This window comes from Gordionus sp. m RMFG-2023, chromosome 5, assembly GCF_954871325.1.
Source record: "Gordionus sp. m RMFG-2023 chromosome 5, tfGorSpeb1-WG-v2, whole genome shotgun sequence".
Taxonomy (NCBI): Eukaryota; Metazoa; Nematomorpha; class Gordioida; order Chordodea; family Parachordodidae; genus Gordionus; species Gordionus sp. m RMFG-2023.
Genome location: NC_088779.1, coordinates 20,579,981 through 20,593,529, shown reverse-complemented (window position 1 = coordinate 20,593,529; position 13,549 = coordinate 20,579,981). Strand labels below are relative to the sequence as shown.

Below are 13,549 nucleotides of genomic sequence, written 5' to 3'. Positions count from 1 at the left end.
AACAAAATAACTTCATAGGCATTTGTTAATTCCTATAATATAACATTCTCCCTCTTCTAAAAAGCCTTCCCATGAAATCATCTAAGCTGTCATAGAGAGTTTGTTGCCCAAGTGGTTTATCGTTTTAGTCATCTAGTTGTTTCATAAGTCATTGTAGTCGTTGGCTTGTCCCAATCGCTGGTTTGTTTAAATCGTAAGTTCGATATCCTTATCGTAAGTTGTCTTGTAGCTTGCTTGGTAATGCTCAGTCCTTATAATTATCATTTTTCAAAATTATTATTATCATTAAGTTAAAAATTTTGACCATTTTTATTCATTTTGATATAATAAAATAATGATTTTTCCAATTTTTTCATTTAAATATTTTTATTTCTTCATTGTCACTTTTCTATATTTTGCACATTATATTTTTACCATCTGATTTATCATGACAGCTTTTGAAGGTATATTTTATAAACATATTATAATATTTAACCATCTTATTTTTGCTTTATAAAAATAATTAGAATTTGGGTTAATGCCAGAGATTGGACAATCTATCGAAGAAATGGATTGGATGTAGTTACAAAGGCTCTATCATATTAATATATATATTATAGGTTACCAACAGACGTTCAAGCAGAAGCAATTCCCTTGATTTTAGGTGGAGGAGATGTTCTTATGGCTGCAGAAACTGGTAGTGGAAAAACTGGAGTAATTTAAACTTTATAACAATTAATATTCTTATTCCTATAGGCATTTTGTTTGCCTATTATCCAAATGGTTTATGAAACTCTTAGAGATATTAAGGAGGGAAAAGGAAAAAAACAATCATTTTTATCAGGTATATCTAATCTTTATTTTTTTTTAACTATTAAACTAAAGATTGGGCTTTGAATCAACATGATAGCAAACCTGGATTATGTAAGTTAAACCTAAAATATATTATGCATATATCAAAGACCTGTTAAGCTAATATTTAACCTGGAATTAAAAAGTTTTATTTTCAAGACTGATTTAATATTTTTTTTGAAAATTATTTTATCTAGCTTATTTTTGTTGCTCTATTTTGCAAATTGTTTCAAATAAAAATTGAAAAATGGACATTACATTTAGTGTTATTTAACGACCTGATATAGGTTAATTTTTTAAAATGGCCCAGTTAAGATTTTAACCTAAATAATATTATGTATAGCAAAAGGTTTGCACCTCTTTAAGAGGGTTATGTAATATATTCCTCAAATTACTACAGCGAGGAGTGGTATACCTCTATATCATAGGGTTTTCTGCTATCTATGAGCATATCTCCATAATACTATTTTGGTTTAAAATCTTAATTGGGCCATTTTAAAAAGCACCAAAATCAAGCTGTTTAACACTGATTAAATGAATATATGCTCTATTATATGATTTTTAATCGATTAATTGATACAATTTAAATATATTTTTAAATTGGCTTTGCCTGGATTTTTTAAAAAAATATTAAGTTTAGCCCAGGCTTAAATATCATTTTTTTTTGCCTGCAGGTCTCTGGAATATAGGAAATATTTCATACTATGAGTGTAATAAACATCCACACATTATGGGTGGGTCCAGCCAACATTTTTCATATAAATAGGTTGTAATTGGCTTTATTAGTATTAAGCCATTCATGAGCAACCTGTCACACATTATTTTGGCTAAAATCTTAATCTGACCATTTTTAAAATTTGACCCAAATTGGTCTGTTTAACAACACTAAGCCTTATTTTATGGGGATAAACCATGTTTATCAAATATTATGATATGGTTATAATCCACAAGATTTCAAGCCTAAAATTGAACTCAGTTGTGTTTCCTCATACCCACATTTTTTCTCAAAAAGTCCATAAATTCATTGTATCTTAGCCATATGATGTTATAAAAATGTCCAACATTTAAAGAATTTCAAAAAATTGACATTAATTACAAAATAGCAAGTATAGATTTTCTATGAGAATATTAACATTTTTATTCTTATTGTGATGAATTTTCAGTAAATATGGATGGATATCCTTGTAAACAATAACTCCACTTATAGAGACTTATGCAATTTTATATTCTCAATTCCATATTCAGGTGAATCATTTATTAAATTTTTAGGCTAATGACTACTATATGGCCTAAAGAAAGGAAATGATTAAATTTATCTTCATTGAGAACTGAACTGTTGTAAAACAAAATATAATTATCATTTAGAGTTTCAGACTATCTCCATAGTGCCAATGGAAACTTTTTTTGAATATTATCAATAAAATATAAGAATATTATGTTTTTTTTTGAAAATAAGGTAAAAATATTATTTTAATCAGGGACATGAAAGAAAGTGCCTGGGGTTGGAATCTCTGAAAAAAAATATGGAACTCAATCAGAACAGGAATGGCAATTTTAAGAATGTTCCTGGAACAGTTTTGAACATTCTTAAAAATGAAAATTTTAATTTGATTAATCATAATAATATTTATAAAGATTCATTCATAACTTCTTTTTTTTCCTTTTTTTCCAGTTTGCTTCACATAACAATATTATTACTTATCTTAAAGATCATTATGTTTAAATAAGATTATTAACTTTTTTTGAAATAAAATTTTAAATAATTTTAACTGTTTATAAAATAAAACAAGTTAGTGTTGAGTAATGTTTTTCAACAATAAAATTCAGTATGTTAATACTATACTCTGCAAATATAAATGATAATTTTTTTTATTAAGTTAAATATCATGCAAAATAACAATATAAAAACTATTTAAAATTTTTTTTATTTTAAAAGCATAATAATTATAAACATAACATAATTTTTTGGTCAGAATGAAATAGTAACACATGTTCCAGGTTCCTGATTATAATAACTGTAATGTAAATATGAAATTAATAAAAATATTATTGAATCAGATTTTGTCCTAAATATCATAATTTATTTAATATGTATAAGTATGCATATGCTCTGCTGGCTCTAGCCACTGCCAGCAATTTCCCCACATAAAAGACCGCGATTGAGTTGAGCTATGCCAGTTTTTAATATGGCGTGGAAAATTTTTAAGATATTATTTATAAATTTGTTTATTCTCTAATAATAATAAGACCAATCATGTGTGTAGGATACTTTAATAAATTAATTTTGAAGAAATTTAGCATAATGAATTTTTGTACTTTTTTTATTAACCTTGCTTAATTTTGACAAATATGATAAAGAAGAAATAAATAAATAATTTTCACAGTAACTTATTTAAATTTTAAACTATTATATAAATTAACTGATCCAGGATTTCAAAGATTATTTTCAAATATTTTGCAAAAGACTATGTATAAGTAATATTATTCAAGAATATGCTCTATCAATATACCCTGAAGGTTGGGTAAAAGTGAAAGGAAAATTTGAGCATAGGAGTGAAAAATATCTGGCAACTCTGGGAGAGCCCCCATAATAATTTTTATTTTTTGGTGGGGGTCCAACGATTTTTGTACTACACCTCTGACTATAAGGTCATCTATATAATTATATATAATTCCTTTTAATATATCTACATCAAAAATTTAACAGCTATTGATCCAGAAAGAAGTATTTGTGAAAATCATACCCAACAATGGCTTGGTTGTAGAGCAAATAAAGCCATTTCCACTAGGATCAAAGGCAAATATTACTATGAAGTCAGCATAACAGAAGAGAATGGTTTAGTGAGGGTGGGCTGGTCATCCAAACAAGCAAGCTTTGATCTAGGTAAAAATATGATAAACATTTTTTGAAATTTTTAAAATCTCATTAGAAGATAATCCGAACTCCCGAGGGACTCGATCACTCATTTTTTTGGACTTGATGGCATTTGAACCTTGAATTCAAAATTTTGGGACTGGACCAGATTCAGATTTCCATAAATGTTTAAATTATTTTGTTTTTCTTCAGTGTTTAGAATTTTTTTCGCCATTGAAATATCGTACTTTTTCAATAGTCTAAAAAAAAATCAGAACCTGTTTCTAAAATAAATTTTCACACTCGAATCTATGAAAAAAAAGTATAGTCAGATTGGATTCGTCGGACTAATTTTTTAAAAATAATCCACACATAATTTTATAGCTTTTTTAATATTTAAACCAGAATTTTAGAACTTAGACTAAAAATCTATTTCGAGTTTTAAATATTTTTAAAAAAAAATGGTTCACATTCTTATAATTTTGAAAATTGGTATCCGATTCTCACATTTGCCATGATTTCGAGAGTTTTTGATTTTGATTCCAGTTTTAAACTCTTGAAAACAATTTAAAATATCTAAACTATCATCCATTTTTAAAATGGGTTCTAGTTCTTCCTATAAATTTTAAAAGATTGTTCTTGTTCCGGTTTTTAGATTTTCCACCCTTTCAAACTTTGATTTTAACCTTTTAACTATTACGAAATCAGGAACTGATCGATTAGGGTTCGGTTTTGGTGGTACTGGCAAAAAGTCATTTAACAAACAATTTGATACATATGGGGAATCTTTTACATTCGGTGACACTATAGGATGCTATCTAAATACAGATGATCATACAATCAAGTTTTCTAAAAATGGTTACACACTTATTTTAACTTTTAGAAAAGATTTTTGAAAGTGGATATAGAACACTATATTACTGAGCCCACTATATATTTTTGAATTTACTAATCATATTTACCTTTTTTAAAAGGATATTTTATGATTTTCGCAAAATAATAAATATTTAGCCCCCTTTTTTTATAGAAAAAGGCTTAATTTAAAGCTGAGGCCCAGATCAAAGCCTGGCCCGGGTAGTTCTATTAAAATAATAAACTTAGTCTAAGCCGAATTTTTTATCATTTACATCAGATGGGAAATATTGGAAAATCCCTTATATATTTATTTACAAAGCTTGAAAATGAAAAACAAATAAAATCCGCGGCGGACTGTGCAATAAGTACCTCTGCAAGTCGATTATTTGAAACAAACTAATAATGTTAAGCATAGATGTTAGCTATATTTAAAGTATATATATATATATATATATATATATATATAATTCACCAAGGTAAAGATTTTGGTATGGCTTATAAAATACCCGATTATTTAAAGGAGACGCCCCTCTACCCTTCCATTTGTCTCAAAAATTCAGGAGTTAAAGTAAATTTTGGCAAGCAACCTTTAAGTCATTTACCTACCAAGGAAGAGTATACTCCATTATGCAATGCACCTAAAGAAGTTATTGTAGATGAATCAACGATTAATGGTATTTTTACTAATTTTTTGTCAGTGAATTTTTGAGCTCTACAGAGTCCTGGATCAAACCCAGACCCAAGTTCTTGACATTTTTCTCGGACCAAGCCGGGTTCGAATTTTTCTGTAAATAAAAAGGAATGATTTAAATAAAATATACTAATTGATATAAAAATTATGCCATTTGATCATCGATCTAGACCTAAGGAAAATATTTTTATTAATGATTTTATCTCAAAATGTAATTTTCTTATTAATTTTTATGATTTAACATGTTTATTTGTACAAATTCGCTATTTATTGTTATGATAAAATAAATTATATTTGAATTGAATATTATAATGCATATTACACTTGCACTTTCTGAAAAATGTCGGATCTTTGCTTAGGGTTTTGTATGCCTGGCAAAGCTCATTTTTAAAAATTATGGTATCTCGGACCAGTGGTCAGAACCCTGAATTTAATATAAGTTGATTTTTTAGAAAAATTTTTTATAATTTAAATTTAAGTAATTTTATACGATGAAACATTAAACTCCAATTAATAATAAAATCCTTTATTTCATAATTAATTTTTATAGTTTCACTATTGTAAATCAATTTAAATTTAATTTCTATAAATTCTATATGATAGCTTTGAACTCTGTTAATCTGAGTGGCAAAAAACCTTCAGGGCCTCTAGCTTTGATTATCGAACCATCGAGGGAATTAGCTGAACAAACATACAAAGTCATTACTACTTTTAGCAAACATATGAAGGATCCCGCTATAAAGTAATTTATATATTTTTTTAACGAAATCCTTCGATTTACATAATATTAAATTAGCACAAAATAGAAAACATTATCCGTTAAATATTTTATAAACATTCAGCTTAGGCATAACCAGGATTTCATATGGATGGAACTTTTATAGTACCCCCCCCCCTACGTTTCACAGGTAAGCTTATAGCTCGCTGAAGTCTTTGGCCATGTTAATTTTAAAAAAAATTTGGTTCACACTTTTTTAATAAATTTTGTTTTTGAAAATTTTCAATACAGTCATTATTTAAAAAATTTTAAATTGGGTAATATATAATGACATTTATATTCGGGGGGGGGGGGGGTATGGGGATTATTTTTTTATAACTTAACATGATATGGTATCTGTAAAGGGGTAAAACCCTGCTCAATTTTTATAAATTCCCAGCCTCGCCTAGAATTTTTATTTTTTGGGTCCGGGCCTGTCCCGAAATTTTTTTAAATGATTACTTTATTTATATTTATATTATTAACACTTAAAAGTAGTGTAGAAAAATCGGCTCTACCTTGCACGTGTCTAAAAAATCATCTGTTTTAGTAAGAGTTAATTTTTTTGACTTTCCTTAAGGTTAGAGCCATACTTTGGGCCATCACCTCGAAGTTGAGGTCTTAGAGCGAAAAACACATTCCGCTAAGCCGGTTCTTAATCTACAAAAATGGAGCCATCTATCAACACTATTTGACTCTTTATATCCTTTAAATATGACATTTATGCAAGAAGTTTTTGTTGTTTTCGCCTAAACTGTATTCTCATTTGTGCTTTATTTGTCATGTTTTAGCATCCTTTTTTTATTTACCATTTTCAAAAGTTTATTAAAACTACTTTTCTCGCTTTTAACATTCGCATATTCATCTATCTTCGGATGAACTCTTAGCTATCACTTCTTATTAACTTTTTTAGGCAATGAATTGGAAACCTCTTAAAAAAATATCAAATTTAGACTTAATACTTAAATAATCTTTATTAAAACTACCAAAATATTAAAATCAAATATATTTTTAATCTTTCTAATTTACTACACAAGTTAAAAATTTATATTTGAAACGGAGTTAATCAAATATGGCTTTTGTTATATTTAAATTTACCAATGTTAATTAATAAAATAAGATTTTATGTTTTTAAAGCTATAAAATTATTAATCTTGATGATTAAAACAGATTTTATAAGATGGAGGTGCGATGAATGCAATGCTTCCCTTCATCCAATCTTATTTAAAAATTTCTATGCCTTCTGATATAGCTGTCCTTGTGATACCACTTATTTTTTGAAAAATTTAAAATATATTATTTATTTATAGATAAAAATAAAACTTTTTACTATAACAAAAGCAAAAATTATCAACATATTTTTTTTTGCTGGAAAGGGTTAAATTAAATTTACTATTATAACATTTTTTTTAAAAAATATATACTTTTCAAAATTTCATTATCTTAAAGCGCCTTATTAGTTGTTGGCGGTTCAGACAGCCGTTCTCAAATCACCGCTCTCACTTCTAACACTATTCATATAGTAGTCTCCACCCCTGGTAGACTCGAAGACCTGGTATTTACCTCTTCTACTCTAAATCTTGAAAGTACGCGTTTTTTCGTCCTGGACGAAGCTGATGCTCTTTTAAAAGCCGGTCATTTACAACTCATCAATAAATTACGAGATATATTGGGGAGAAATACCAACGCAAAAGGAGTTAGATTACAGGTAGTTGTATGCTCTGCCACCTTAAGAGATTTTGATGTAAAGAAGATGGCCGAAAGTGTTATGACTTTCCCTATTTGGGTAGATTTAAAAGGACAGGACAGCATACCTGAGACTGTTCATCACGTGGTAATTAATACCTGATGTCAATTTAATTTCTATAAATTCTTATTTTATATTTAAGTTATTTCGAAAAAAATATAGTTTTGATTATTTTATTACCATTTAAATTTAAATATCATAGACACTGTTAATTATTATTTTTTCCCCCAATAATTTATTGATTTATTTTTAATTTTTAAATCGAAATACAGGTTGTCATGGTTGACCCAAGACGCGATAAATTATGGGAGAGGTTGAAAAATCCAATCAAAACTGACGGCGTACACTCTAAAGATACTATCGGACCAAACTTTAACAATAAGGGTAATATAGTTTTAATTTTTTTTAGCCTTATTTCTAAATAAGGCTAAGAAATTAATGTTAGTACAAATATTATTTTGTTTTTTTAAATTAGAAAATATTATATATTCTGCACCCAGAACAGAAACCATTTTTTTTGTTTCTTTTATAATGCAATAAAAATATTTAATATAGGGGATTTATCTTAGATATATTTAAGTTATTCGTTTTAATGATTTTATTGTTTAATCATTTAGAAAGTTTTTCAGAAGCTGTCAAAATTTTGAAGGCCGAATACACTCTTAGAGCTATAAACGAACACAAGATGGATAAGTGCATCATATTTTGTAGGACCAAATTAGATTGCGATAATCTCGAAAACTATATAATGAAAATGGGTGGAGGTATTTTATCTACCCAATTAAAATATTATTTGATCTTTTCCTTATTTAATTTATATTTACATATTTTAATTTCTCCTTGTGCATTCTCAATACTTTACAGCGTATTACGATACTTTCTCTAATTATAAAATTTTTAATCTCCGAATTGATTGGATTTTTTTAAATCTAAAAAGATTTAACCTTCTTACTTTTCTTTTTTTTAAATCATGAAATAGATATTTAAATTAATCATTTAATGTCATCTTAAGGAACCCACGCCAAAAACAACCCTTATTCATGTGCCTGTCTTCATAGTGACCGTAACCCGCAAGAACGTCGCGCTAACTTAGAAAGTTTTAAGCAAGGCCAAGTAAAATTTCTGATTTGCACTGATGTTGCAGCCAGAGGCATAGACATCACCGGCCTGCCTTACACCATTAACGTTACGTTGCCAGACGAGAAATCGAATTACCTTCATAGGATAGGAAGGGTTGGGAGGGTTGATAAGTATTTTGGCATAAATAATATCTTTAACTTACAAAATTTACTCTAAGATATATGTAAAATTAGCCCCTAATTTATTTTAATTTAATTCTTCTTATCCGAAAAATAAAATATGTAATACATTGAAAAATAATTAAGTAAAAGTTTTTTCTGCAAGATATTCATATTTTTTAACCTATTTTTAGTCACATGCATGTTCATACTTCTGACAAAACATATAAATGCAAGTCATATTATAATGTTCAAAAAAAATTATTTGGGGGGTGGGGGGGGGTCAATTTTCCAGAAATCACTCTTTAAATATAAATATTAATGCATCGTCATCGTCATTTTCGGCCTTGTCACTAGGTATTTATATGAGCTTTTTTTATAGCTTCAGGATTATTTTTTTGATTCTGAGAGGACTAAATGAGTTTTATGCATTTGATAAAAAAGTAACTGGGCAAAAATATTGAAATAAAGGTTCATACAATATGATTTAGACAGAAACGCCCCATTTTTAAACAAAATATTAAATTCTCTTCAAACACATTTATTTGTTATGTTTACCCAGTTTTTCTTTGATATTTGATATAAAATATAGACAAAATTATTTTTTTTTGATTTCTAAAGAGCTCTTATGAATATAGAAGTAGTAAAATTTGATAATTTTCTAATCTAATCTAGTTCCTTTTAATTTTGTATGTTTTATTTTAGGATTTATATAATCTTTCATAAATTTCTGTCAAAAAAAATATCATAAACATAAGTAGTAATTTAAAACTCAACATTTTTCCAAAAGAATGGGTCTTGCGATATCATTAGTCTCTGCCGTTCCCGAAAAGGTTTGGTACCATAAATGTCCCAACCGTGGCAAAAATTGCTTTAAAACAAATTTAATCACTGAAGGAGGATGCACTATTTGGTATAACGAGCCTCAGGTTAAAATTATTTGATATTTATTAAGCATTTTTGAATAAGAAGGATATTATCATGGGTATAATATTGTATTATTAGTTAAATAAGCATATTATTTAAATGAAAGTACTAATAAAATAATTCCTTATAATAATTATCTCAATTTTGAGATTTTTTATATGAGAATATAAATTTTAATCACTATGAAATGTCTACTTGTCAAAATGACCCAAAATTTATTCGTTTTGAATATTATTTTATATTATAATATTAAAAAAATAAACCCTACCTTGCGGATTATTTTGCTTTATATGTTTTTTCATATTATTTTTTCATTAAAAGATTGAAATTATTTCATGTTGAATCATTAATCTATTTTAAAACATTAATATATCTCGAACTATTCTATATCAAATATTTTTATATTATTTTATTTTAATATCATAGTTTTAGGTAACCATGATATATCTGTTCCATACATAATTAAGTGTAGATATTTTCCTCTTATGTTCACATATTTAAATTAACATTTTTAGTTATTGATTTTTAAAAGATTTTTATTTATACGTAAGTATCATTTTATATTAATATATTTTTTTTAGATATATAATAAATATGAAAAAGGGACAAATTTACTCCTATTTTATTATTTGAATGATTTTTTTTTCTGTTAATAAATAAAGTAAATTATAACCTCCTAATAAAAACTAAAAAAAAAATTGAATTCGCAATAAGAATGAATGTGAATGTGTGTATAAAAATTCTATTTCAAAGTTTTTTCGTTTCTTTATTTATATTATTCTTCGCGTCATATATCCACTATATATTGAAGAAACCATATACTATTAGATTAAATGAAATATAATTATTAATTATTCTTCAAGGTTAGTGGCAACGTCTTCAGAAATCTTGTGAAGGTTTAAAGAGTTTCCTATTATCTAGCATATAATACGATCATAGTCTTTGGCGTGTAATAAATACCAAAAAGATTGATATTAGGAAGGGCATACGAACTTAAAAATATGTTACATTAACTTCTGTGTACGATACAACAAAATATGGATGGGGTGCAATACGAAGTGCCCAGAGGGTGCACTCATTTGCCTACAATATAAAAAGATGGAGAATACAGTTTACCTACAATCATTGAAAGGGGCAGTCATAAACGGCCTGACACTTAGGTTAAACCTATCTGATAGTGAGAGTGTAAGGGTTCTACGTAGAATGCTGGGAGTATTAGAGGAAGAGTGGGCAAAGTTTTTGAGGTATTATGCAGACGGAAGGTAAACGTATATTGCATATAATAGACTGGATGAAAAGAAAAATGTCAAGAATGATTGGTAAACAAATGCAAAATCGAGATCTTTTGGCAGTCTAATGATGGTTTTTAGGGTTTGTATCTTTGTTGCGGAAAAAATAGACAGAGTCCTGAATATGATAAGAGTGAATAATCGTATATTGGCAAAATGATCATAGGTAAAAGAATATTCAACGTGATTAATGTGCCCCCGTCCCAGTTGGTAATGTTAAAAAACAAAGATGTATTTTGGGATAAATTAACAGAATTGACATCAGAATACTTCTAGAGAACGCCATTATGCAAGACGGCAACATAATGGTCAAGTTGGAGCAAGAGAAAATCTATGGAGAATTTAGTTTTGGTATGAAAAATATTGAAGGTGAGAGAATATTAGAATTTGGTGATACATTGGAAATGGTTGTGTTTAACACTTTATTTTAAAAAGATCTAGGAAGTTGGGGACATGTGAATTTGTGGCGTAGGGAGTGTGATGGATTATTTTTTGGTGAGGAGAAATGATTGATGTATAATGAAAAATGTGAAGGTTACCAGAAGAGGAATGTGTCTTGCAACTTATAGTTGTAGGTGATTATATTATCAAAGGCATAATAAAAATTAAGAGAAAGTACATCCCGAGACTAAAGGTCTGTGCAGTTGAATCAAACCATATCTCTAACCTTTTAATCTGATCTCTTAACCGTCCAAGTGGTTGTCAAAAATTGACAGCTGAGTATCAACTTAATTTTTATCACTAAAAACTTATTTAACTTTTAAAATGATTTTTTTGCTAATTTTTAAAATGATTTTTTTGCTGATCCAAAAATACTGGAGGTTTTAATTATTCTTTAAAAAAAACGTTCAGGTTGAGGACCATCTTGAATTTATAGTATAAACAAAATTGCGAAATATATCTCAAAAAAATAAATTATTTTATAATTTTTTTGGCCAATATGCTTAAGTTTTGATAATTCTTTTCATGATTCCTTCGCCAGTCTAATATATTTTATTCACCAAACGATGTGACTAATTTAATCTAGTGGAATAGAATAATAATAATTTTTGGTGGGGCCAATATTATTTATGTTGCGGGACATGAGACCGCCTTGCAGAATTCTACATTACATAAGAAATTTTTTATAATAATAATTGTTGGGGATTATGCCAACATATTAAACCTTATAATATAAGTTATAACATATACACTTATTTAACTTATTAAATTACATTTACCTGTAAACCTTTTACTTTCATTGTAATTTATTTCTCTAACCTTTTACATTTATTTATACTTTTTAGTTTATATTTTTTAACAATTTACGATTATTTTTGTTATTCAAATGATTTTATATCAAAAACTTATAAATAGACCACTTATTTGTAACCACAGCCACTTTCTTTTTAGGGTAGAACTTCGTTATAATATATATTAAAGAAAATATAATCTTTCTTCAATACAAACTTTATTATAAAACGAAAATAAAGAATTTAATTTACTATAGCATCATAGACAACATAAGTTAGCTGTAAAATCACTAAAATGTCTTATTTAAACAGGGCCAATACTTATCTATTTAATATTTCTGCCAAATCGCATCTATGTTTAGTATTCAAAATTATTTTAAAAAATTTAAAGTATTTAGCCGATATTGAGGAACATTTGGGAATTACCATACAACAAATTGACCCCGACATTAAAGTCCCCTTAAATGAGTTTGACGGTAAAGTTATATATGGCGCTAAAAGAAAGGAAATTGGTATAAACTATATAAATTATCTTAAAATTGTTATATATTTAATTTTTTTTTATCGGAAATTCAAATCGAGCTAATATAAAATTTTTATTACTTTTAAATATCAATTAGGAAGTGGTTATGAAGGACACATGTTGGAATTGGCACCAAAAATTCAGGCTTTGGCAGCATTAGAGAAAATTGCTCAAGATCATTTTTTGAGATTGACCAAGGGATTCAAAGCTTAAAATAATGCCGTTTAATTTATTATATTGATTCAAAATTATATAAATATCATATTTATTATATTTATAATTTTTTTAATAAATAAAAAGTAATACGTTATGTATATCTCATTTAATTAGTTTTTAAAAAATTTATTTATGTATTTGAATAATAGGAATTTTGAAAATATTATTTATTCCAGGGCTGTGATTGTGAATCACACAGCCCTTTGAACCCCCCAACTCCCTTTTAAAAATAGTTTAGGGTTTTTCAGGGTGATCACCGTAAATTCAATTTATTTCGGCATTTTTATTAATTTTTAAGCTTCAGCCTCGTCCAGTCTGAAATTTTATTTTTCAGAGCCTGGCTCGGAATTTTTAATTGAAAATATATAAATTAAATCACTAATGGCTTT

The 13,549-nt window shown here is 27.2% G+C and overlaps 1 protein-coding gene across 1 annotated transcript; it reads left to right on the top strand.

Annotated features, from left to right (window-relative positions):
• The first annotated feature begins 375 nt into the window (after window positions 1–375).
• Window positions 376–13,209, top strand: LOC135930493 (ATP-dependent RNA helicase DDX1-like). Its single transcript, XM_065467291.1, has 16 exons — window positions 376–443; window positions 507–558; window positions 600–693; window positions 736–823; window positions 865–903; window positions 3,539–3,715; window positions 4,394–4,543; window positions 5,017–5,214; window positions 5,835–5,973; window positions 7,438–7,822; window positions 8,008–8,119; window positions 8,353–8,499; window positions 8,748–8,985; window positions 9,764–9,902; window positions 12,813–12,933; window positions 13,042–13,209. Exons 1-16 carry the CDS (start codon window positions 428–430, stop codon window positions 13,155–13,157), a joined length of 2,211 nt encoding a protein of 736 aa, XP_065323363.1. The 5' UTR covers window positions 376–427; the 3' UTR covers window positions 13,158–13,209.
• Window positions 13,210–13,549: the final 340 nt, after the last annotated feature.